The sequence below is a fragment of the Pseudomassariella vexata genome, assembly GCF_002105095.1.
Source record: "Pseudomassariella vexata strain CBS 129021 chromosome Unknown BCR38scaffold_3, whole genome shotgun sequence".
NCBI lineage: Eukaryota > Fungi > Ascomycota > Sordariomycetes > Amphisphaeriales > Pseudomassariaceae > Pseudomassariella > Pseudomassariella vexata.
Genome location: NW_024467958.1, coordinates 1067270 through 1092736, shown reverse-complemented (window position 1 = coordinate 1092736; position 25467 = coordinate 1067270). Strand labels below are relative to the sequence as shown.

At 50.5% G+C, this 25467-nt stretch overlaps 8 protein-coding genes across 8 annotated transcripts; 3 read left to right on the top strand and 5 right to left on the bottom strand.

Annotated features, from left to right (window-relative positions):
* Window positions 1-974: 974 nt before the first annotated feature.
* BCR38DRAFT_132705 (uncharacterized protein) lies at window positions 975-2969 on the bottom strand. Its single transcript, XM_040853561.1, has 5 exons — window positions 2804-2969; window positions 2617-2753; window positions 2260-2564; window positions 2071-2188; window positions 975-2001 (listed from the first exon to the last, which is right to left on the bottom strand). Exons 1-5 carry the CDS (start codon window positions 2861-2863, stop codon window positions 984-986), a joined length of 1638 nt encoding a protein of 545 aa, XP_040718747.1. The 5' UTR covers window positions 2864-2969; the 3' UTR covers window positions 975-983.
* A 241-nt stretch (window positions 2970-3210) lies between these two features.
* BCR38DRAFT_521516 (carbon-nitrogen hydrolase) lies at window positions 3211-4492 on the top strand (the record flags this gene model as incomplete). The annotated part of the gene is made up of 2 exons (XM_040865195.1): window positions 3211-3888; window positions 3947-4492. The coding sequence occupies 2 exons, from the start codon at window positions 3211-3213 to the stop codon at window positions 4346-4348; spliced, it is 1080 nt and encodes a 359-aa protein (XP_040718746.1). The 3' UTR covers window positions 4349-4492.
* A 3051-nt stretch (window positions 4493-7543) lies between these two features.
* On the bottom strand, window positions 7544-8935 carry BCR38DRAFT_472016 (uncharacterized protein). Its single transcript, XM_040862893.1, has 6 exons — window positions 8465-8935; window positions 8346-8391; window positions 8222-8248; window positions 8056-8091; window positions 7889-7996; window positions 7544-7829 (listed from the first exon to the last, which is right to left on the bottom strand). The coding sequence occupies exons 1-6, from the start codon at window positions 8548-8550 to the stop codon at window positions 7794-7796; spliced, it is 339 nt and encodes a 112-aa protein (XP_040718745.1). The 5' UTR covers window positions 8551-8935; the 3' UTR covers window positions 7544-7793.
* Window positions 8936-9863: 928 nt separating this feature from the next.
* BCR38DRAFT_423313 (uncharacterized protein) lies at window positions 9864-11224 on the top strand. Its single transcript, XM_040859585.1, has 5 exons — window positions 9864-10541; window positions 10612-10678; window positions 10742-10810; window positions 10872-10942; window positions 11000-11224. The coding sequence occupies exons 1-5, from the start codon at window positions 10069-10071 to the stop codon at window positions 11025-11027; spliced, it is 708 nt and encodes a 235-aa protein (XP_040718744.1). The 5' UTR covers window positions 9864-10068; the 3' UTR covers window positions 11028-11224.
* A 659-nt stretch (window positions 11225-11883) lies between these two features.
* On the bottom strand, window positions 11884-13025 carry BCR38DRAFT_423312 (uncharacterized protein). Its single transcript, XM_040859584.1, has 2 exons — window positions 12033-13025; window positions 11884-11978 (listed from the first exon to the last, which is right to left on the bottom strand). The coding sequence occupies exon 1, from the start codon at window positions 12941-12943 to the stop codon at window positions 12146-12148; it is 798 nt and encodes a 265-aa protein (XP_040718743.1). The 5' UTR covers window positions 12944-13025; the 3' UTR covers window positions 11884-11978; window positions 12033-12145.
* Window positions 13026-13440: 415 nt separating this feature from the next.
* Window positions 13441-16824, bottom strand: BCR38DRAFT_455433 (uncharacterized protein; the record flags this gene model as incomplete). Its single annotated transcript, XM_040861790.1, has 3 exons — window positions 13441-13474; window positions 14291-15547; window positions 15599-16824. 3 exons carry the CDS (start codon window positions 16822-16824, stop codon window positions 13441-13443), a joined length of 2517 nt encoding a protein of 838 aa, XP_040718742.1.
* An 886-nt stretch (window positions 16825-17710) lies between these two features.
* Window positions 17711-20289, bottom strand: BCR38DRAFT_362884 (P-loop containing nucleoside triphosphate hydrolase protein). The gene is made up of 2 exons (XM_040857194.1): window positions 18596-20289; window positions 17711-18548 (listed from the first exon to the last, which is right to left on the bottom strand). Exons 1-2 carry the CDS (start codon window positions 20183-20185, stop codon window positions 17811-17813), a joined length of 2328 nt encoding a protein of 775 aa, XP_040718741.1. The 5' UTR covers window positions 20186-20289; the 3' UTR covers window positions 17711-17810.
* A 2724-nt stretch (window positions 20290-23013) lies between these two features.
* Window positions 23014-23877, top strand: BCR38DRAFT_406377 (glutathione S-transferase; the record flags this gene model as incomplete). Its single annotated transcript, XM_040858043.1, has 2 exons — window positions 23014-23430; window positions 23584-23877. 2 exons carry the CDS (start codon window positions 23014-23016, stop codon window positions 23875-23877), a joined length of 711 nt encoding a protein of 236 aa, XP_040718740.1.
* Between the last annotated feature and the right edge of the window lie 1590 nt (window positions 23878-25467).

Genomic DNA, 25467 nt, shown 5'->3' with positions numbered 1-25467 from the left:
GTAATCATCTGATGTGAGTCCCCATTCTCCAGCTTCAGCGCCTTCTTATCTTCCTTCCCCCACATGACTCTCCCCCGCCCTGTGCCGCTTTCAAACTCCTTTTTGAACCGAACTTGCCGGCCGCGGATATTGGTGTCTGTTTTGGATGGCATCCGTTGATGGAACGTTGCGGTGGCCACCTGATTGCCGGTCGCGTTACCTCGAAGCATTACCATGTGGGGAGTGCCTGCTTCTGGGTCGGCTGATGATTGTGTTATGGTAAATAACGTCTGCGCTCGATCCGGCGTCACAACGCAAATGTTATTTCCACTGCCGGCGAAAAGCAGCTCGTTGGAAATTCCAGCTTTTCGGAGCTGGGCATTGGCACGTCAGATGGCGATACGCCGTGTTGCTGATTCGGCATCATGGGATGAACCCGCTGCAGAGGCGGTGATGGGTATTCATGGACTGATGGTGGCTCGGACTTGGATACGACCGTGGGGTGCCGTAGCCTTGTTGATGATTGTGTACATGAGCCGATACTTGGAGCTAGCAGTGGATATTGATTTTCTTGACCCTGTTGCGGGTGGACGGTCTGTGGACAATGCGAATAGACCGTAGGCGCGTCCAGATACTGCCCTGTTAAACTGTTTTCTGTCATCTTTTGGTGTCTCTCGACTGCGAATCTCCGTCCTTATTTATAGACCTAGTCGCTCAGTGAAAAAGAGCGGCGCCTTTATCTGTAGCTAACGTTTATGTGTACCACGGTAAGGCGAGATCAACAGACTAGCGTATTTAACATTCCTAGGCCGCCGATCAGACTAGAGCGTTTACCACTACAAGTCACTGGAGTCTTTTACCCTAGTTCGGAAAGATTGTGCTATGTGATTGAGCACCGGTATATCGAACCCTCTGAACAGGCGTCCATGGGTACCGTTGCTCGCGCATTACATCATACGAGCAAGTACTTCCATTTGTGCTCATGATAACTGACATCAATACCACTAATTCCAATACGATGATTCGTCCTTCATCATCCCGTTGGCGCCCCTTCCCATCTGGCCAGTCAGCAGAGTTGACTTGCCTCTCTTCAAAAACATTCCATCGCCTTTACACCCTGCCACACCACCATTACCCCGGTCCCATACCAACTTGCCCCTGAGAAATACCCAACGCGGCCAATTGCGCACCTCGATTCCCTCAAAAGGCGTGTAGTCAATCCGATGGTGGAGCATACTGTTAGTAATTGTGATCTTCCCCTTCCTCTTGCCCGCATCCTCCTGACTCCCGCTCACCGGCCCATCCGCCTCTGATCGCGAAACCAGCGGTCCATCTTCAGGGTACCAAATCACGATATCCGCGTCGAACCCCGGCAGCAAACTCCCCTTCCTGCCCCCAAGTCCATACAACTTCGCCGGATTCGTCGACGTCAGCTCCACGAACCTGGGGAGCGAGATCCGGATCCGATCATCCTCGAACCCACCACTCGGGCGCCCCGGGTCAAACGTCCGGTCGAACAACAGCGGAAGCCGGGTTTCCATCCCCGGAAGCCCGTTTGGCACATTGCGGAAGTCCTTACAGACCTTCCCGTTCTCATCCGTCGTCATCCCCTTCATCTTCCCACACGCATGATCATGCATCGCAGGCGCATGGTCCGACGAAACAACGGTGAACGTTCCATTTGCGAGCCCCATCCAGATCTGCTCGAGATCCTTCGGGCTGTGTCGTAGGGGAGGGGCGCAGATACTCTTCGCGCCTTCGAAGTCGTCGGGCCCGGAACGCAGGCGGTGGCTCAGGAGGTAGAGATAGTGGGGGCAGGTTTCTGCATGGATGGGGAGGAGGCGCTGCTGAGCCGAGCTGACGTGTTGCACGGCGACAGGAGAGGACATGTGCACGAGGAGGATGGGGGTGTTTGTCACTTCGGCTAGGCTGATGGCGCGGTAGGTGGCTTCGGATTCGGCGATTTGGGGGCGGGCTATGGAGTGGAAGAAGCTGTCGGTGTTGTTGTGCTTGGCGAGACGTCTAAGGGATGAGAAATTGAGTCAGTGTTGATGAAGTTGTGCACGGGGATGAGTTGTGATGGGGACTTACTTGGTGATGGCTTGGATCATGTCGTTGTTTTCGGCGTGGATCATGGTGGTGATACCCAGACTGCGAGCCCGCATCATGATCTCGAAGATGTCTCCGTCTCCTAGTTTCATGGGTTCATCTATGGAATAGTGGTGTTAATCCTCAAAATCAGGCGTGACGTGGATGCATTGGAGTTTATAGGGGACTGACATGTCATGTAAATCTTGACGCTCGAAATCCCTTCTTTACTGACGAGTTGGGGGAGCTCTTCTTGCAAGACCGACTCCGTTGGGTTGGTGAGGATGACATGAAAACCATAGTCGCAGTACGAGTTGCCCGTGGCTTTCTCATGGTAAGCATGCAGAGCCGGCCAGATGCTCGCTTCCTGCCGATTTTGGGTCGCGAAAGCGATGACGGTGGTGTTTCCGCCGGCAATGGCAGAACGGCTGCCAGTTTCCCACGTATCTCCTGTTGGAGAGTTGTCTTGTTGGATATGAACATGCGAGTCAACACCGCTGTCTAATATTCAGCTACTCGTTCAAGTAAGCCAGGGATCATTTTGCTCACCCCGGGGTTATGTACGCCCCTTCGGCGTCAACAACTTGGGTTTCAGGTCCCGCTTGAAGATGTTTACTGAGGCATCGTATTTTGCCATCTTTGACACCTATCTCAACGCCTGCAGGGAGGATCTCAGCTGCCGTGACCTATACTCATTAGTATTGTGTCGGAGGGCAAGATCATCCGCAACGCTTACAATTCGCCCATTTCTGATAATGACGTCAAGGTCGTCCATATCTTGACGTGCTTCCATCATGTTATTGTCCGATGTAATTATTGCTGTACGAAGCCATTAAAAATACCGTGGCGGTAGAAATCAGTCACATCCTTCTTGTGAGGAGGATCGGAGGATGCCGATGTGCTGCGCCATGCTATCTCGAAATTGGCGGGGTTTCCAGACCGGAGGCGTTATCTTTCTCGGAGCCGTAGCCGGCTGAGTGGGGACGAAGCTGGCATCGCAGACATCGTGCGCCGTCGGAGTCTAACAAATGATTTTATGCATGAGCTTGTTGCTTTTTACTGACATATCATAAGGAGCCAGTCGGGTTTTCGGCACATGTCTAAGTTCTACCTCTGATCGCTGAGACTTCAAATAAAAACAATATGCCACCCAAGCCGGAACCTAGACTGCTGACAGTGGCCGCAGCGCAGCTTGGGCCAAACCAGAAAGCCACTCCGAGAGCTGAGATATTGGATCGTATGCTCAAACTCGTGGACGAAGCAGCCGCCGCGGGTGTCAAACTCATCGCATTCCCCGAACTCGCACTCACAACTTTCTTCCCCACTCAGCTGATGTCAAACCCAGATGAGATCGCGAGCTACTTCGAGCCCGCTTCACCCGCAGATCCCTATGGCGTGTTGTCCACACCCCATGCAAAGCCACTGGTTGACAAGGCCAACTCTCTCGGAATAGATTTCTACTTGGGCTATGCAGAGCGGTGGACTGCGGATGGCAAGACGACGGATTACAATGCCACGCTGTACTATTCTTCTAGTGCGAAGAAGGCCATCGCCAAGTACCGAAAAGTGCATCTGCCCGGGACGAAGGAGCCGATTGATGGGCCTGAGGTCTTTCAGCAGCTGGAGAAGAGGTACTTTACCCCTGGTAATCTCGGGTTCGAGGCCTTTCGCGCACCGGGATTAGTAGAAGGTGCACTCAAGGCCGAGGACGTATCTGAGGAGAAACTCACGGCCATCGATGGCAAGGGAGATCCTATTCTGGGCATGCTGATTTGCAACGATCGCCGATGGCCGGAGGCATGGCGTCCGTACGGACTTCAGGTGTGTGATACCAGCACTACCCCCACAATCCTCGTTCGTCAAACTGATAGCATTGCAGGGTGTCGAATTAGTCATCGAAGGCTACAACACCACCGCCTGGGCTCCCCAGCACTCTGGTACCCCGGAGGAGCAACAAGCCCTTGCCGAGTTCCACCACAAGCTCTCGTGCCAGGCGGGGAGCTACCAGAACGCCTGTTGGTCCCTCCACGTCGCCAAATGCGGAGTTGAGGATGGCATCGGGATGATTGCCGGGAGCATGATCGTGGATCCGAATGGGAGAGTTGTGGCAGAGTCCAAGACTATGGGAGATGAGCTTGTCGTGGCGACTATCGACTTGGCTATGTGTCGGTCCCAGAAAGAGAGGGTGTTTAACTTTGAGAGGCATAGACGGGTTGAGAACTATGGCATTATACTGGCGCAGGTGGGGGCGAAGGAGATCCCGTTGTTGAGTCGGGCATGAACGGATTGCCAATACCTTGCGTAGCTAGGGTGGATGTGGCTTCTATGATTTTCGTTGTTTAAGATGCCCATTTCCGGCTGCAACGAAAGTTACGTATGTGCCTTGCCTTATCAAGTGTTTTCAGTTTGATCCAGAACCGCCAGCAATTGTATTTTTCACTGGTTTTCCGTGTCTTTGTTGTTTCTTGAATTTGCATAGGGCAGAGTATTGTTATGTTTCTAAAAGTCTGCTTGATTTTGCCACCTACGTGTTGAACAAAGTCTTCCACAATATTGGGGGCTTTGGGAGCAAAGGCTACATCGGCTTTCTATAATCAAGTTTTCATGAACCAATCTGCATAGTCCGGCGAAATGCTAGAGCCTGTCCTCCAATTGTTTACACTTTGAACTAACGTACCCCACGGTCCAATTGAACACTTCTTAAGACCTCGTACAATAAGATATAAGTTAATTCAACTATAACGTAAAAAAATAATTAAAACTACTCGGAACTATCTTCTTTAGATATCTCTTTACTATTCTGATAAGTACGCATATTATGACCGGGCTCTCCGCACGTCCTACAGCGTTGCTGAAGTATCTCTGGCCTCCTCGTACGACTATGACTCCAGCGCGATTTATTATGTAACTCTCCGTTAACTAGCTTCTGAGACTGTAAATCTTCTCCAGCTTGTATACGAAGTGATCCTCCATACTGTAAACGTTTTTTTCTCGTATAACGCCGCCGGCTAAGTGTCTCATTTGCCTTTCGAAGCGCGGCGTTCTCACCCTCTAAAAGAGCAAGCCGGTGCATAACCTGCGTCGTACCCTTCGCAAACTGGTCAAGTGCAGTAAGTGTAGCTGTCGGAGAGCTACTTTGATGTCGTATAAGTCGGTTTTTCACGTATTCGGTCTGGGATTGTGCCTCAATTGGGTTATTTGGGGTCTTCGACTCTCAGATAATAGGAAGGCCAGACGAGGTACCCGGAGGTGTTGGAGTATGTAACTTCACATCTAACTGCGAAATCACATATTCCGGATCGTACGGTACGAGTTCTGCCCCTCGGAAACCTCCCTGGATATTTGATATCGTAAAAGTTGCCTGGAACGCTTTTAAGAACGCGGGGAGGAAGTCCTCCTTCGAGATATGGGTAATATGTGCCCGCATAAGATCCTCAATTTCTTTACCGTACGCTCTTTTCAGTGCACGAAAACAGCCGATATTGAGAGGTTGGAGCTTATGCGACGAATGAGCAGGCATACGGAGTGTGATAATAGAGTTCTCTTTACAGTAAAGCTCGAAAGCGGTCGAGTGGTAGCTCTCGTGGCCGTCGAGAATTAAGAGGCGATAAAGACCTTTCGTATGAAGCTTTGTATGTTGATCTAAATGTCGAATCCAGTCCTCGCCTCTTTCATTTGTAGTCCAGCCATTTTTCGTAACCGCGATAACCCAATCCTTTGGTAGTAGGCTATTTTCGTACCACGAAGATAGATGAGTTTTACCAGCAAAGATGATATACGGAGGGATAGTATAGCCGTCCGATCCGACGCCCTGGATAACTGTAACCCATTCCCTATTCCCTTGCTGTACTGCTCTAGGTCTTCCACGTCGATCAGAGGTCGTTACAACTATCTCGGATGAGATTTGACCCATAAGAAACCCAGTCTCGTCAAAATTATAGATATCCTCCTCTTGAATTCCATACTTATTAATTGTATTCCGTACGAGATAAAACCACGCGCGGTACGCGTCGGGATCTTCGCAGAGGACTCTCTGGTAGTCGATTCTTCGATTAAAACGCGTCCGAGGTCTGGTTGTCGTCGTACGAAGCTCGAAGCCCAGTTAATACCGACGCGTCCTGCGTCGCGTTGGTGGAGTAGTCGATTCGCCATATCTTCAACACTACTTATTCGAGGAGGAAATGATCGTGAATCTAGGTCTACTATGTAGCGTACGATCGCGTCTTCTTCGGAATAGGTAAGCTTTTGCGTTGGTGATCGTATATCCTGTCGTGAAGTACCGCCGCGATATCGGTGACGTAAGGTTGTATGAGGGATATTATAGATCCGTGCTACGGATCGTACACTTGGTTTGGGGTTATTTTGAAGCGCTTGAAGCGCTAATTGAATATCGTTTTCTTCCCAATTACGTGCCATTGTAGAAGGTGGAAAATAAGGGATAAAACCTAGGTTGTACGGAAATGCGCGAAAGTGTTCAATTGGACCGTGGGGTACGTTATACAGGCATAGAGTAGCTGCAGGACCGCACATGACCGAAACCCCGACGCCTGAATCCAATAATTCAAATATCTCTCATGGTTGGTACAACGTCACTCCACCGTCTAGTGGACGATCATATAAGCCGCCGCACCCGCGTCCTGGAATCATCCACAAATCAATAAACCAGATGGTGTTATTACCATTAGAATGGTATGGAATCTCGGCAAGTTCAATGCAAAGTTCAACATACAGTGGCCCGGCAAATTCTGTTGCACATTCAAGCCTTTAGTCTCTCCTGGGAATATTCGACGCCGCGCAAGCCATGTGCGCCAAGAGTTGAAATTGCTTCGAATTGATGATTTTCCAATTTCGGGAAGTGGAGAGATATTTGCGTGTTGGCAAAATCGACACCATTGTGAACAAACTGAAGGAATCCATAAGATGCAACGATCACTTAAGTGAGAAAGTGAAGGACGGTTCCCCCACATCCGGGAAGTGGTGAGTTTTGCCGTTGTGATTGAGATCGTCGATGTTGCCAATTAATCGCGAACTTTGGGGTTCCCTGTTCTTGAATGAATGAAACTCACAAGTCCAATAGGCCACTTAATTAAGTAAGCAAGTAGGGTTACTCGGGTTAGAATGGCCGGCTACTTGACTATTCTTTGGCGCATCGATAGGCAGGAGTGCAAATGAACAGTGTATGGGTGAGATAGCAGGTCGTGTATATACACTCGCTCCCAATGTTGGACGCCTATAGCGCTAGCTAGTTTGTGTCTCTATTTTGGTCCCATGTGCCGCAAGGCATCAACATGACTAGGGTACCCACGAAAAACTGCTTGCTAACCTTGCGGGAAAAGCACACAGACAGAGATTTAGTTTTAAGCATGGACATAGGGGTGGAGTGTTATGCAGCACACATCTGCATGACTTATAACTGTCGTTCCACCATCAACCGCGTTAAGAATGACACAACGGCCCTCAGGTGGCAGCTAGGGCCCCATCGACAGCCACCTGCCCAACTCTTCATAGAGAGTCAAGCTGTAGTAACATCATAATCACGCCATTAATCTTACTGGGGTTGCAGCAGGGCAAAATGGGTCAAAAGTTAGGGAACCTGCTTGTCCAATACGAAAATCAATAGCGCTCACATGGCTGATATCTATCTATAATTCCACGTTATTCGTGTACCGTCCACCCACCCGTGATGCAGTGTACGAACCCATCCTCATCGAGTCCACATCACACAATTAGGTGCACGAGCCCTTGACGTCATCAACCGAGGCCTATTCCAGATACGTTAGTAATGCTGTCAACAATCAGAATATGGGTGTAAAACACGTACGTAGCAGGTTCCGACTCCGTCGGCGCAGGCGTAGCCCGCCTTGGCTACCTCCTGGCAGGCAGATTGCCATTGGTCTCCGGCAATGTTGGAGCCCGAGTCGGCGACACACTAAAAACATGGTTAGCACCTATGAATGCTTTGCTGGGAAGGGGAAGCATCAAACTTACTTCGCTTGACGCCTCGTCATAGGTGGCAGTGCCCCACTATGGTTGAAGTTCAGTTAGCCTACAAGTTCTCATGTCGAGAAAGAGGGGAGGATCCCCAGTGGTTTGCCATATCTGTGGGGGTTGGGAAGGTGGCCCTGTAGCATTCATCACCAATGTGCGTGCGTACCTGGTAAGCAGCCGCTGTGTAGGCGGTCTGCAATGGACGGATTAGCATTTGCAAGTCTCGGAGAATTCTTGGAATAGCTGCAGAGATGGAAGGATGCAACTAATCGATCAGGGTAAAGACTTACACATGCGTCCGTTGTGATGCGTGCGATGGCACTGTCACCGTTCATGCTATAACGCAGGAATTAACAACTGGCTCTATGGTGCACATAGGCTCCTCAAGGAGCGGTCGGGAACAACGAACCATGTGCATTGGCTGTGAAGGTCACCGAGCACGGAGCCGGCGAAGAGGGCCAAGGCCGAGAGGGTGATGCTGACGGAGAACTGCATTGTGAGGAGATGTGTATATTTTGGGCGGTTGAATTGTGGAGTGAACGACAAGGTCAAATGAATGGACAATTGTATACACAACTTGGTTTTATTTGGAAAGAACGACTAGAAGCTGGATTGGTGGTGATGGTGTAGGAGCCCTTTCTTCCTTCACGCTTCCACGGAGCATTTATATCAGATGGCGGCAGAACGGCAGTCGTGAAAGCCCCTGTCAGGATCGCGGCCGAAAGCGCGAGTCAAGACCCCTGTCAGGCTCCAGGAGCCTCATGGCTGCTCAGCCCAGCAATGGCAATCTAAAGAGGAGCATTCGTCTCAAGGCATAACACGCCAACCCACTTGCCGGGAACGGTGGAACGGTGGGGTAGAGGGGGGTTCCTTCGAACCTAATTAGTACAACGCCTTACGCCCCATTGTTACTGTTCCTGCATTTCCATCATTGGCGCATTTCTCGGCGTGTCCCAGCTGAGCAGGTAGACATTGGACGCAACAAGGAAACCCTTCGTCGTAACGGCCCATCCAGTTTCGCGTATCCCAAAATGGTATGTGACATAGTAGTTCTTCCCCGCAACAATCAAGTTCGATAGCATCTGTCGATGGGGAACGAGTCATGGGGTTCTTTGGACGAAACGAAGCTGCCCGGGGATAGTTTGCATGTCGCACATCATCCCAGCGTCATCGGTCGGAATAGCCGCCGGGAATCGAATACAGCACGCGCTTTTCTTGAACCGCCCATAGAATAGATTAATGCGAAGATGAGAAGGACTGTTGTTTGGCCCTGGTTCAGGTGAAGATGACTCGGCCAAGTGACGGTGATTCATTGCCATTCCATAACTTACGACTTGCCACTCGCGACTCACATCTCGTTGCCCGACTGCTGTTCTATTTTAGTCCTACCTGGGCTCGGTCTCAACTCGCATGAAATCCTTGTTAGACATACTTTGTGGTTCTAAAGTGATCGGCAGTCGGTACCGACTCCACGGAGGGCATTGACAAGCACTGGGACGAATGATCCCAATGGTCAGGAGCAGTTCCATCGAGATATTTCTAAAACCCAACTTTGCATGGCAGCGCCATAAGTTGCGATTAATCCATGAAATAGGGACAATTATAGAATCCGAGTAACCGAAGAGATCCACAAGGCAGGTCCCAAGGGCTGACTATTCCCACTAGAATCAACCGTCCATGGGGCGGATCAGGGGTCACCGATGTTTAGAGGTCAGGCCCCTGAATTTACGCTAATGAAACATGGAGCCCTACCTGACTCGATCCCGCAACGGTCGACGGGGGTACTATTTCCATCTTGGAATCGCGAAGAGCAGAGCAGAGTCTCATCATGAATATATAGAGATGTTGGTTTACTCCAACAAGTGGTTCCAGCTCTTCAGCCAACGCTTCCCAACCACAGTCATTCATTCAATCCAACCAAGGCACAATCATTCACTTCAGTCATTCATTTTTGCCGAAGTACCATCATCACCAACCGCTTCCACCTCAACCCGCCCAAATAAATAATCCACCATGCAACTCACCCATCTCACCGGATTTCTCGCCGCCGTCGGTGTGGCCGTAGCCCTGCCCTCGCCCGCAGCCCCCCTTAGCTTCGACGATGTCGTCCTCATCAACGCCGATGGCTCGTCTAACGTGATCAAGGAGTCCGAGTACAACTCTCTCATCGCTCGTGGTATCCTCGAGAGCCCTGCTGCGGCGGCTGCCGCCCCGGCCCCCGCCAAGAAGGAGCGCCGTGCATGCGCCTCGTCGGCCGAGACCCAAGTCACCTCCGACACCAGCTTCATCAACTGGGACGTCGCCATGAGCCCCGTTGTCTCCGCTGCCGGTGGTGGCGTCTCCGTCGGTGTCACCTCCGGATACAGTATCGCCAACAGTCTGAGTGTCAGTGAGACCGTCGGCGCCAGCATCGAGAGTGTGCTCTCCGTTTCGCTCTCTTTGTCTTACACCGAGACCTGGACCACCAGCGAGTCCACCAGTTTGACGTGAGTTTCCTTCCCTCCCCTGGCTTCGACCTTTGAAAAAGAAAGACGTGTCTGACTCTGGTTACAACAGCTATACCGTTCCCGATGGTCAGTACGGCCTGATTGTCAGCCAGCCTAAAGTGAGACGCATCGAAGGCGTAAGTCAAATGCTCAAACCTTGCAAAGCTTCACAGCGACAATGATTAACACGGATACTACAGAACTACCTTTCCGGTTGCACCGACTCCCCCAGCTCCGAGGCCTTCGTCTCAGACACATACACCAGCCAGGTAAGCATCGTTCACCTCATACTATCGCAGGAGCATACACTAACCAAACGGCGAAATTTAGAGCTACGGCAACCTACAGTGGGTCACTGGTGTCATTCGTCTTTGCAACAGCACCGAGTACCCCGTTCCTTTGTAGGTGCTCCCCGACTTACCATCATCAAGGCATTCAATACTAATATTTACTCGCAGCTGTGTCGGAACTGGTAGCCACTCTTAGAGTCTCCCAGCACGTGTGCAAACAAATCGACCAAACTGCGGTTGGATTGCGCATTATGGGCCTCGAATAGTAATCCCGGGGACGGGTCAAGGAGGCAAACTGTTTACGATATGATATGGTCAAAGACATAGCTCGTCATCGAGTTCAAGGGGCGTTGGAGTATCATGATGTTTATCGAGTTAAAATTGCGAACGAGTTTTTTTTCGTGCCGTTGGCACACTGCATTCTTCGATTTTTTCTGTTTGGCTTCCACATGTGAATGGCAGAGGGATCCTCGCCCTTACGACTTTACCGAAGCTATTTCGGAAATAGGACACCCCACTGAGACTCATGGTTTATATGGGATTGATGTGCTACTAGGGGAAAGAAACCCTGCTGCAGAAGTGGTATGGTCGACTTGAGCCAGGCCAAGTGCCGCAGGGAACTGACAAACTCTGTGGATGAGGATTGATGCAACTTTTCTGAGCTCAAACACGCAATAGTTTCATAGAATTACGTTGAATTTATTATGAAGTGGCGTTTTCAGTGTATAAAGGTATTCGATACAGTCTTCGGTATTTTCCATCATTTGTCATCCACTTCGGCTCCTATTATCGGCTAGAAAACAGCAAACAGCCCGATTCATGAGCTATTAATTGGGCAAAAGTATGTTATCTCAAAGCATTACCTCGGCAGCTATAATACTATTATTTTCAAAGGATAATCCGGCTGTTCGCGGCCCTCTGAATCAAGTAAAAGACTCGAGAATATCAGTCTAAATGCTGTATATCATTGTCCTGCCATACCCCGGTTGACCACCTCTCAGCCGAATGTGGAATATATAAGCTCCGACATCAGCTTCCTCTGTGCATCCATCAAGCACACACTGCCACCAGACACCCGCAGCTTAACGTGCGGTATATTACCCGCCTCCCCATTCCCGATACCGGCAGCCTCCTGCAACCCAATCTTGTGCGTCTTCCCCATGTAATCCACCAAAGTCCATCCTTACATATCCTACTTCAGCTCCGCATCCTGCACCGTGACATGACTCGGTGCACGCACCCCTCCATGCGAAGCCGTCCCCAACGACAGCGGCGACACCACCTTTGCCGCCTCACCATTACTCTTCCACTACCTTATCTGCCGGTCAACAACTGCGCAAACGTATCCGCCCCCTTCTCCGGCTGTCCCTCATCGTCCGTCTCAGTATACTGCGACGCAAACGCAATGAACACCGCCTCCCAATGCCCATCCGGGTACTTCAACATGAACGATCCATCCTGGTAGATACCGTTCTCCTTCGTCCACGACGCTTCTCCATAGTTTCCCTGATTCATGTGAATATCGTGAATCCCATCAGGGGTCGGACTGTACTGCTCGCCCCAAAGGTACACAGTTGCTTTGGCGTCAACGGCTCTAGAGAATATATCCGTCAGTTTGTCGACGATATCGTTGTCTGCGCCGTCAACGTTAGTCGAGAGGACTGTGCCCTGCTTAAGATCGACGAGATTGCCGCGGAGGAGGTCCAAGGCAAATCCGTTAGGACCTTGGTCGGAGCCGGTGATGGCGTGAAAGCCCTTTGCGAGGTCCTGGAGTTTGGCGGTGATGGGGTGCTGGAAGGATATGTTGCTCCAGTAGACGAGTTGTGTGTCCGAGCTGAGAGATTTCACATTGATGGCGGCGGAGAGACGTTTGTACTTGCCCAGCCCGTCATCAAAGATCAGGCTACCGTGGGGGCTTTTGCCGGTGCGTTCGGAGGTGAAGGCGGTTGGGGTGGCTACCCAGATGCCATAGGCGTGTTCGAGAGGCATGGCTAGTATAATACAGCGTAATGTGAGGACAGGTAGATGCAGATTTGTGTGGAATGATTTTGCGGGACTGTGAGAAAGCAAGATAGAATAAAGATCAGCAAGGAAAACATGTCTGCACAGCATACACGGATCCTTTAATATAAGCCATGCTTATACAAGAGAGAAGGGGTACAAACAGGGAAACTAAGAATATGCAAGACGTGACAGAAAGCTTGTTTCAAGTCCTACTACCAGAGTCGAAACATGTGCATTGGTTGCCGTCACTCGGTTACACTGTAGCACATGTGGACCCCCAGTTCTGGATCCCTGACGCAGATTTGTCTGGCTTGTGACCCAATGGAATCAGTAGTTGAATCATCATGTTGATAACAACCCTTCGGCTAGCGACTGCCCTAGACAGGCTCGGGGGTAGGGTGCCACTCTGCCGCGCGTACGACAGTAGTTTGCGGAGCTCTTGAACAAGGCCTCCCGGAATCCCCAAGTCGTCAGCTTTCGACAATACGTCATTTAAATAGCAAACGGATTGTAGCATAGGCAACTCAAACCAGGTGTAATAGTGCGGGAACATCCGATTTCCCATCGTGCAGCCAGGCATAAATGTTGATAACTTGATAGTTGTCTTATAACTGTACTTTCTCTCTGGTCAACTTCTCCCTGGTTTACATGTCATTTGCAAAGTATGGTATTGTCTCCCAGTCCCGAACTACATGAGTACACACAGCATGCAACCTCGTCTTGGCGATGCGGAACCCTGTGTCCCGAGACTCAGGTTCCCTGACTCTCCAGCTTCGACTGGACACACCATCACATGCATCCCTTCCGCTATTCAGCTATCACATAGATTAAGTAGCTGACCAACGGTTTTATTGGCTCACAATTATACCAAGCCGGCCATGAGGGCTACCCAGGTTAAAGGTCTCAATAGCGACAAAGGATGCATCGATACTCAAGAATACCAATCGTGAACCATACACCTCAACAAAACTACATGTATTATGCGTACAGCTTGTATCTAGACCGTTCCACGAATCCATACACCACTTCCAATAAACCCTGGTCGTGGCGCCAACCCACAGCCAGCGTTACCAGGCATCGCTTGATGGCGACCGTAATGGCATACCGAAACCCGGCTTGAATCATAAAACAAGCTCATGCTGTAATTACTTATTTATCCTGTCAACCACTAGGGATCCCAGTTCAAGTTTGCGGCAAGTTCATCTGGTCACATTAGAGTGTCATGCAGCCAAGCATGCCGAGACCACTTGCATCGAGAGGGTAGCATCGAACTTCTATTTCCGATCTGAATGTCATGTAGGGAGATTCAGTGCGTAAAACCTGACATTTCCATTCTTTCCATTGGTATATACTAATCAACCCTACTGTCCATGTGGTTATTGCAACCCTAGCTTTCCCCCAAGCAAATCTATGATCGAATGCCCTGACCCCCCATAACCCATATGCCTTACCTACCTCCAGTCTTTTTTCTCCTGTCCCTTAATTCCCATATCCCTCATCGCACTTTTCACAATTCCCACCGCCTCCGCGACAACATCGTCGCCGCGCCTCCACGTATACAGCGCCACGCCCTCCTTGTCCAGCGTGTCCTGCGCCCTCTCCAGCCTGAGCCGCCACAGGTCCAACTTCTTGTTCACCGGCGCTTGGTTGGGGCTGTTTCTGCCGGATGCCGTATTGGAGTTCCAGGTCGTATTTTGCGATTTGGATGAAGTAGGTGGCAAGGGCTCCCAGTCAACCTCCGAGTTGGCCGTACTCCGCTGCTTGGCCGCCGCCAGGCGCGGACTTAATGACCTGCTACTGGAAGGTGTGCCGCGGCGACGAGGTGGGGGAGGTGGGGGCGCATGTGTCTTTGAGGAAAACGAGTTCGAGGACGAGGAAGTTATCGAGCTGCGTTGGTCGTTGTTTCTTGGTTGATCGAAGCTCTGTTGACTAACATCAAACGTGGACTCCCGAGACAAGGTGTGCGTCTGTGCAAGAGGGTGAGAAGCAGAAGCTCTCGCTGCCTGTCCACTCGATACAAGGGGCTTGCGAGGTTGTGGTGGAGGTGGTGGTTTCTTGAGGTCAGTGGTATTTCCAGATTCCAAAGACTTGCCCGTGGGGATGGCTGGCGAGCTCTTCAAAGATATCGGCTTGGCTGGCCGTGGTGGTGGTGGTTTTCGAATTGGCTGATTATGGTTCGATGCCGACAGAGCCCGAGGATCACCTGGGCTGATCGTCTCGGGCTCCTCAGATAAGTTGATCAGATCTCCCGTCGCAGTGTTGTCTGCTTCGGGAGGTTCCGTCAACATTCGAGCCGGCATTGCCGATCTGCTCGACCCATCATCACCGGAGCCGCCCCTGGACCTCTGATCAATTCGAACGCTCGGGGCCTTCCCCTTATTCCGACCATTGCCAGTGTCAAACGCCGAGTCAAAATAGCCAGTTTGCTCTGGCGTAGTGACGTCGCGTATGAAGATGGCGATGATGCGGCCTGGATTAGAGACGGCAATTTCAGTGTAGACTTCTAGATCCGCTTCGCCGCTATCTCCGACTAAGAGAAACTTCCTGTCTGGGAAATCCATCATGATCTTCTCCAGTGTACCCTTCTTCCTTTCTGCGACAGGCTCGAAGATACCCTGAAGCATACCGCTATACTTCTTGAGATGTATCGATCCTGGGGGCAACCCGGCGAGCTTGAAATAGCTCGCAATGACGGGAAACAGTTGCCAAGGGCTGTTTGAGCAGTAGTGCAAGCACACGCCTAAGTCATGCAATGTACTGTACCATTCTTGCACACCATCTACTGTCAGGTCGCTAAGATCGCGGATGAAGGTGTTGCGAAAAATTTCCTTTGCCCCGAGACTGATATTGGAATGCTTGATTGTATCGTCAATGTCGCTGATCAGACTTACACCCTTAGGCTCGATGATCTGCACAGGTTCCGTCACCGAGAGGTCCTCGTTGGCCAGAACGCGCACATGCGTTGGGACGAAATCTAGAGCTGCTCTCATGATAAAATGGCCAGAATCGTTCGTTTCGATGGTTCGCGACTGGGATTGAGTGTCGTTATAGAAAAAGAAAGTGACAGACCTCTCCACAAGAGGCGTTGTCAAAAATGGTCCTAGCCGAGCCATGAGGTTTGCGTTCGCAACCGCCAACTCGGCGTCGCTGAGCTCCCCTGATACCGTGCTCGTCCTACCTATGCTAGGGGTTGGGGAGCCCGGCGCCGAAGCGAGAGTGGAAGTAACGCTACCGCTTCTGGGATACAGGAAACGGTCGTCTCCCTCCTCTTCGGAATCCAATTGCTTGGGAGCTTCGCTGTATCCTCCGACCTGGGCAGCTTCTTTCTCGGCCTGGCCCCTACGCTCTATTTCTTTCGCCTTCTTCGTAATTCTCATATGCTCTCTTTCCTCTTCGTGTTGCCGATGTATCGCACCCAGAGATGGTTCCGGATCCTGTTGCTGAGCTCGAGGCGCAGGGATCCCGCTAAGTTGTCTCGCCAATCCAATCAGAACTCTATTCCTTCTCGTCATCGGCCCCTTATGTGGATTGTAAATCCAGCCTCGCACATCAACATCGACGATGGCCTTCTCATCCTCGTGCCGCGCCCACTCCTGACTCCAATATTCTTGCTCGTTCATGTCCATACTTGCCGGGTGAGGTGGGCCGCCGGGATTCGCATACTGACGTTGCGAGTTCTTGACATGTCTCTTTGCGTATGACGGGAAAAGCACCATCTGTTCGTTGCCCCGCGTGACAATGGCGACATCAGGGAAGGAGCCGGGTATCGTCATTTTGATTGATTCGGGGGTGTCGATCTGCCCTGACCTGGTTTGGTTATATGACTCCTTGATCTCGCTCATAGCCGATGCTCCGGCACTGTATACCCTGCCCGCCACCGCGGCCAACCTCTTTCTCCGTGCGCCTCGTTCCCTTCCTCCGTCTGAGCCGTAGCCCCCATTCCCACCAACGCCATAGCCGGATCCATTACCTGGTAGGTACGATGCCATACTGTTCTTACTTCCAGCTGTGATGGCCTTGGTCGCATCCCTCTTCCGCTGAGTCTTTGGAAATGCGAGCTTGGGCGGCCCGAGCAGCAGGCGTCGTGCCTGATCGACGAGCCGCGACTGCTCGCGACGTCGGCGCTGACGCTCGAGGATGAAGCGATAGATGCGACTCTGCAGGCTATGCTTGTAATATGGAAGAGTGTCAAGGTGGAAGCCTATGAGGCGCTCACGGTAACGGTCTCGGATCGAGCGCGGGAAGAGAAAGCGCAGAAGCGAAAGCTTGTTGTGGGGGCGTAGATGAGGAGGGAGGATTCGGCGAGGGGGAGCCAGTTTCGCGAGTCGATTCGATGCAACCAACAGGCAGAAGGTTGGTCCTCGTATTTGCGCACAAAGACCGGCTACGTAATGTCGAAATATCGGCGCGGTGTCGGTAACTTAGAGAGGTAGTACTGGACATTTGAGTCTTTCAACTATTTCGAGGCAATGGTGAGGCGGCCGCCGGTTTTGTTCTTGTTGGAAAGGTGATTGTCGGGGCTTGTCCTGTCGTGGACTTGTATTAAAGGAATCTCGATGTTAGTTGCAGACGATGCAGCGCGAACAAAAACTAGTTTGAATGAAATCGGCGTCAGATTTAGGGCAGCAATATCGAATAGCTCGCGTTTACTACGGGTGCTCAATTCCAAGGTTGAAGCTCGTGCTGCCGAGATCAACCCTGCTGTGTGGAGCCAAGCCGAGCTCCGGCGGGAATCATGATGGTGACATCAGGCGGGCAGGCACTAGGCTGGTCAGGGGTTCATTGGCGCTGATCTGCAATGACGCGACGCTTGCGTTCCCACATGTAAACCGTATTTGATATTACACTTTTGGGAGCCAAGGGAACGGTATTTTTATCTGAATGCCTAAATCATGGTACATCCCGCCAGTTTCGCATGCCGAATGAGAATGTTCGTCGGGTATAAGTATTCGTAGATACAATGGTGTGTCAAATTCTATCTTCTCCTAGGTTTTCCTGTCGGTTTGCCAGCTGGCTTCCCAGCTGTTTTCTTCGACTTGGCTTTTTTCAAGTTCAGAACAGCACCTTTTCCGGCTCGTTCCTCCGCGCCCTTCTTCCAGGAGCGACCTTCCGTTCGTACAGTATGAGCATCGAGCTTCTTCTTGTCCTTGTTGGATAACTTGCCGCCGCCCTTCTTCTTCAGGCCGTCCCGGAGCCCATTCAATTCACTGCGGCCAGCGTCGGCCGCCTTCTTCTTGTCATGCTGCGTCTCGAACCACGTTCTCTTGGGACGGCCTTTGATCTCATCCTCGTGCAGCACCAGGTTCTCGCCCTTCCTGATTTGCATCTCCACATTCGCGAGTTGCTTTTCCTCCTTCTCTTCGCGCGTGATATCGTCGATCTCATCTTCCATCTCATCAATCTTCGCCTGCCACATGTCCGCTTCTACGGAGTCAATCACAAGACTGCTGATTTTGGCCCCCTGAGCCTTTGCGGCCTTGACTGCGGCCTTCACGACTTTGCGGTCTGGTTCTGCGGCCAATGTGACTGCCACACCAGATCGACCAGCTCTTGCGGTACGTCCCACACGATGCACATAAATCTCGACGTTCTGTGGGGCTTCGTAGTTGATGACTGTGTCTATTCCTTTGATGTCGAGACCTCTGGAAGCGAGATCAGTCGCTAGCAAGTAGGAGACCTTGCCATCTCGGAATGCTTCGACGCTCGATATGCGCTAAGGCTGTTAGTTAAACTCAGACTTTAAAAGTGGGATTTACTTACCATGGCTTGGTTCATGCTGCCGTGAAGCTCCGCGCATGACATTCCTAGCAAGCCAAAGATAATTCGCGCGCGATGCGCCTCTTTCTTCTGTCGGAAGAAGATAATTACTCTCTCTGTGTGTGTGGTTTTGCAAAGATGTACCAGGTAGCCCATCCTCTTCTCCTCACGTCCTGGCCGTAATCGCACAAACTTCTGCTCCAGCTTTTGAACCGTTCTGTTTTGCGAATCAACCATCATGCGTACAGGCTTGTTTAAGCCAACGCGAATAAGACGGTCAACCGTCGAAGTCATGGTAGCGGAGAACAGCATGGTCTGTCGTGCCTTTGGTAGGGTGGTTAAAACTTCGTTCAGCTCATCGGCGAATCCATCTTCCAACATGCGATCAGCTTCATCCAGAACAAGGATCTCGACCGTTTCCACATTGAAACTAGCAGAGTTGCGCATGTGATCAATGAAACGACCGGGTGTCGCAATCACGACATCTGGCCTGAGGCGCAGCTCTGCTTCTTGCATCTTCAGACTCAAGCCACCAACAGCCAGACAAAACTTGATATCGGTATGGCTGGCCAGTTTTGTCGCAACGGAGTGACACTGCATGGCAAGTTCACGAGTGGGGGTCATGATAACAACTCGCGTTGTCGGTACTTTCTTCGGTCGATACAGGAGTCGCTCCAGAATGGGCACGACGAAAGCTGCTGTCTTTCCGGATCCTGTCACTGCTCCACCGACAACATCTTTTCCTTCAAGGGCAATTGGTATTGCCTTGGCTTGAATGGGCGTGGGCTTGCTGAAGCCGACGGATGTGAGACCGCGAAGAATCGGCCGCGAAAGTGACATTCCGTGGAAGGAAGATTTCACGGTCTGCTTGCCGGGGTTGACCTTTTCCTCTGGCGCGAAGAAAGCTGCTCGTTTTGCAGCTTCCTCCTCATCTTCTTCGACATCAGAGGCGTCCGAATCATTGTCTTCCGGATGATCGACTGGCGTCGCGACCGAATCGTTGTCTGATGCGTCGCCACCGTCCTCGTCATCTCCCTCTTCCTCTTCCTCTTCCTCATTTTCACCCATCTCTGCATCAACTTCATCCCCCGACTCCTCCTCATCAGAGCCTACACCCATTCCAAACCCGTCTTCGGCGAGGACTTCGTCTTCGTCATCGTCGAGGTCGATGTCAGCATCCTCGTCGTCTAAAACTGCGTCTGCCTCAACACACGGTTGCTTGCCTCTCCCCTTCTTTGCTAGACGCTTTCTGATGATCTCGTCAAGGTCAACCGTTTTCTTGTCAGGATTCACGCCCTTGACAGCGCCATCAAAGCCCCAGCCAGCGAATTCGCCGTCGAGATCTGCCGTGCTGTCGACCATGAACTCGAATTCCGAGTCCATTGCGCCGTCGTCTTCATATTTTCGGCCCCAAATGCCACCCTCTTTCTCATTATCTGCCTCATCTTTCTTTGCGCCCTTCTTCTTGCTCGTTTTTGTCTTCTTTTTGGGGGGCGCCTCAACTATGGCTTCTTCCTCGATTGGAACGTCCTCATTGTCGGAGATCGTAAGGATAAAGTCTTCCTCGATTTTGCGTTTCTTAGAGGGCGCCATGTTGGCTCTAAAATGCAAGCGTTGATTGTTGAGGGATGGAAGGACGGTTGACCATCTGTTACCACAAACCAGCCCAAAATTCGGGGTCAACCGCCAGATGGTTGCGACCTTCCTAAACTTTTTTTTATCTGCCAACTTCCACCGCCTTATTAGAATGCCCCACTTGATCCGGGACCCTGGGCTAGTCTCTAACCTTCAACTTCGTCATTTCTATTTCCAATTCCGTTGGGCACCACGGTATTTGTTTGATTGCCTCCATACCACAGGTATACGCTTCAGGTGGAGTTTGTTGTTTGTTCGACTTCAACACCAAAAGAAAGAAATTGTCAACAGATCAATCAGCCTAAGTTGTGTCGGACGCTCGCAGGTGCGCCCACTCAAGCTATCTCGCTGCTGAATCTATCAAAGCTATTCGATAGCCTTATGCTATTAGTACATTTGCAAAGTGTGGGTATCAATCAATTTTCTGGATGCTTTTCGCAAAATCGAAGCTGTAAGTGTTGGCAATACAGGCAAGAGGGTTGTATTGATGATGATGGCACTGCGTCCCAAAGGCGGCAGCTACCGAAGAGCTTTCTATGGGCAATTGGCCCAAGCGTTGCACCCAGCACACAGGAGGTGTGCCTGAGGCATGCAACACGAAGTAATCACTACTTCCGTACCGGGGCATCTTTCAAGTTCTCCAGAGTCTTATCTTCGCCCTGTTAACCGTAATATAGTCTATTTTTGGTCCTTTTTCTGTTTTTCTATTTTTCCTCTTCACTGAATTGTAAGAGCATAATACCATGCGTGTTCAATATCCCTTAGTCTGAGTACAAGATTTTCAGCTTCATTTATCGAGGTTGATCTCAGCAGTGCGCTATAACGCGATTTGCGAGGTCTAACTGTTGCAGAATCACCCGTGCCTTATGGCGAGCAACTTATCGAAAATATTGGCTACCCCTCGGAAGATATCCAGAAAGCATACGCCTGATCATGTAGACGTTTGGATCTGCCCCGGCAGCTAGCGGGGATATTGGACTGGAAGGCAAATGGTCTTGTATTGAAAAGGTTATGATCTCTAGAGAGTCCTCCAAGAATTGAACAGCGGCCATAAGGGCCTTATAAAGATAGAAACGAACAATGCCTGTGCCACAGGCAGGACTTGTGTGGTACAATAGATTGTGGCCATATGTCCTTCCAAGACTGGTAGTTCGGTATAGTGGCCTTGAAGGTCCAACCGGGGGACATTGCGAGCATAACTACAGAGTAAGCAGTCACATCAACCCGTTGTTCTTCTGCGAATCGGAGGATGTCAACACGGTAAATTGATCATATGCATCACGGCGGGGAAAGTCTGCCATCGATAATTGGCATTGATGATATCGCAATAAGTTGGAGCAGGTCGACTTTATTGCCAAGACTGCCAATTTCAGTGAGTTCACCTTTGACGCAAACAACAATCTGACCACAAGGTTGCGCATTCAGTGTGATGCTCTGAGGCAGTACATGTGACTGAGAAAGTAATTATCTTGGCTGGGTTAGGTGTCTTTTCAACTACCTTGGCCTAGACAAATGCAGAACAGAAACCCGACTATATAGACTGGAAACACGAAATATATGAGTCGATCCGGTTGATGTACGAATATGTATCCTTAACTGACCTTGTTCACTACTTTTGAATCATTGACCATCCAAGCATGTGAAACATTTTAGAATCGGCAAGTTTTGCTGTATCGTGAGGTTCCATTCACATACGAGTTTCGTTCAATGAAACTTAGCCAATCATTTTAAACTCTCAAGGTGTTTGGTGTTTGGTTGCAAACGCATCGTCGTTACGAGTTAAGATATATGTTCAGGCACACCACTTCATTGTAATCCATAGCTCTTTAGTATGGGTCTTGATGCCCGTTCTAAAATTGATCCTCCATGGGCTATTCAGCCCCAAAGACGGTGCTATGCTAACCTTGCAGTGATTGCCTTATTTGGACCCATAGATCGTAGTAAGCTCTTCTGGTTCTTTATTCGCTTGTCGGCGCCGCTAGATGTTGCAGGATGACGGGTTGAATGATCACGTGACCTGGGTGCATTAAAGCTATATTTCTGCGAAAGATGCATCGCGATCAACACTTGCTTTTTCAATCTACTTCGATTTAACACCTTTTCTGCAACACTAGATATATTGCTAACATAAATCAGCTACCAATTGAACCGCCAGAAAAGGTGTAGGCAATCCGTAGCCTCTGACGATCGGATATTTAGCGCGCATGACTAAAATGGGCATTCCTTCGTCGGGCAATCTCGCCGGTTTGCACGACGAGCTAACTGACAGTGTAACATAAACTCAGACACTTTATACAATGTGCGCAGCTGCCATGGCCTGTGTGGGAAGCCAAAGTTCGATGCGAAGGAAATTAAGCTAGGTAGAACTGATAGCCCATCACCGACATGCCAAGTCTTATGGACACGAATGGAAACGGAAAAATTTCGTGTGTAGCCCCAAAGCTTAGAAATCACGTATGCAGCATATAATACCTGATTACTCATGCTAAGCCATATCACCGACATATCAAGTCTTATGGACACGAATGGAAACGGAAAAGTTTCGTGTGTAGCCCCAAAGCTTAGAAATCACGTATGCAGCATATAATACCTGATTACTCATGCTAAGTCATACAGATAGAAACCACACGCAGTGTATGTTCAGTTGACTTGAACCTAGGGGTCCACAACGTTATACAAATTCCTACAAGATTTCCATCTACCTCTTCCTGTATCACGAACAATAGCCACCAAACTCCCAATACACTGTTGCTTCTTTGATTTAATAAGGCTCTCAATAAGCAACCATGTCTTCAGGAATCAAGCCAATCAAAGTCTACGGTCAAGGCGGCCCCAACCCACCCAAAGTCGCCATTGTTCTTAAGGAACTTGGTGTCCCCTTCGAAGTGGTACCCATCAGCTTCGCGGACGTCAAGAGTCCCGGATACCTGGCCATAAACCCCAACGGCCGGATGCCATCGATCCAGGATCCTAACACTGACATCACCCTCTGGGAGTCCGGGGCAATCGTTGAGTATCTGATCGAGCGCTACGACACGGCCTACAAATTGAGCTTTGCTCCTGGGACGCCCGAGTCGTACCATGCCAAGCAGTGGCTCTTCTTCCAGACCACGGGACAGGGCCCTTATTATGGTCAGGCTGTTTGGTTCAAGGTGTATCACCCGGAGACGGTTCCCAGTGCTGTTGAGCGATATGCTAAAGAGGTATGTTTTATCACATCTCCGGCTAAATCTCCACAGACTATTAATATATATGTGTAGTAAGTGACCATTCTTGAGCATTTCATGCCCCTGTCTACCTTCGCATGTCGACGTCCGGCAATGAATATTTGGATAGATTCTAGATCCCAACACCAGATACTGACACATACCAGGGTCAACCGCGTCACCGGCGTCGTTGAAGGCCATCTGGCCAAGGAAAAGGAGAAGGCCGGTGGCAAGGGCGACGGCCCATGGCTCGTGGGCAACAAGATGTCCTACGCGGATATCTCCTGGGTCTCATGGCAGGTGATCATCGCCAAGGTCTTGCTTAGCAAGGACGAGTATGACGTAGAAAACTATCCGCACGTGAAGGAGTGGCTGGAGAAGATGGCTTCGCGCGAGTCGGTCGTCGCAGCGCTTGCTGCTGCTGAGCCTAAGGAGACTAATTAATTACTCACCTAAATCATCGGTGGTGGGTTTGCAGGATGGCGGTATGCACACATAGCATGGATTCCGTCGCTTCTAGCAGCGAAGTGATTTCCGGACTGTCAGGGTACGGCTAGGCCGAAGGCAATAGTACAGAGTGATGGGGAGTAACGGGCGTCCCTCCTACGTAGCACCGGGTGGTCACTGGCGGTCTCAGGTAGGGGTGCCCACGGTGATGCATTGATCTCTGCCCTCTCTATCTTCCTCCGTCTCGACTCCTTACTTATAGCCAGCCGAGGTTCTCTCTTGGATTCTGGATGTTTGCTTCCGTATGTCTGTGTTCCTCCGACTTCGGCCAATATCTTGGACAGCGGCTCCTTATCTGCAACCAAGCGATTCCCTATCCGCTGCAAACGGCTTCAACGGCTCTCATTCGCCACAAGCGGCTCTCTAGCCGCCACAAACGGCTTCCTACCTGGTGGAAGCCGGCCCGCCTCGGATGACACTTGTGGCTCTGACAACTCCTTCCCTATCCTACTTCGAGATGGTCCTTATATAGATAGCTAGGCCGCCGCTTGGACCCGGCATAACAGCAGGGTCGGCGATGCCAAGGATCTTGACTCTCGTCATCCCAAAGCTTCACATAGATTGTAATCATGATTCGGGAGTCTTTTGTCCGAAACACCCCTCCGGCGGCCCGCCGGTGTCCTGCGTTCAGTGTCCTGACACCCACTGGTGCCTATGGCATTCTGTTCTCTGACACGGACAGAGTGTAGAAAGAGATTGTGTTTATAGGAGTACCATTGCTATAAAATTGTTTCTTATGTATCTTTATGGATTTGATTGACATCTGATTCTTTTCCCGCTGCTTGCATCTATGAAGAACAGCAGCTAGAATTAACACGCATCAGTGAAGATTGGGAATTAACCTTGTTCGTAATAATCTACACAATTATTCTCACATCTGTTGTATGAAGAGCATAACAATTGCGTAATAAGTGACATTACGAGAATGATCAGCTTACCGCAATAGCTGCATAACAGTCTCGGCAGGCAGTTTATCTTTCAACGAGCTACTCCCTATATGAAAACAAAGACAGCAAGGAGAGAGATAAAGTGCTAAGAACCTGGAAAACTAATAATAATAATTATTATTATTATTATTATTATTAAATACGCCGTAGGCTCGAAGCCCCCGGTACCTCTACTAGTACTCCCGTATGTCAAACCGTGCCCTAATGGCTGGACTAAATACATACGCTGCGTCGTCGGTTCGCCCTATTGGCGACTGCGTTGCGTTCACTACCATACTACGTTGGTTCTCAACCTACCAACAAAGTCCCCCCTGAGAAGATCGATGCTATCTGGGCCTTGAAGCTGTCCGACCCGTCCCTAGCAGCCATCTTACAATAGTCCCACTAACTACTGGTTCTCCTGTTGCCGTTGCGAGGTCTCTGCGAGAGTATAGTGGCCGTGGTGCGATGGCGGCCCGTAATCGTTCCCTCGGTCCTTCCAACAGCTCGCAAAAGAGGATTACGTGCTCTGCCGTCTCAGGGGCATCGCCACAGCGGCATAGCGGCGAGTACACGCCAAAAGCCCCTGTCTTGAATAAGA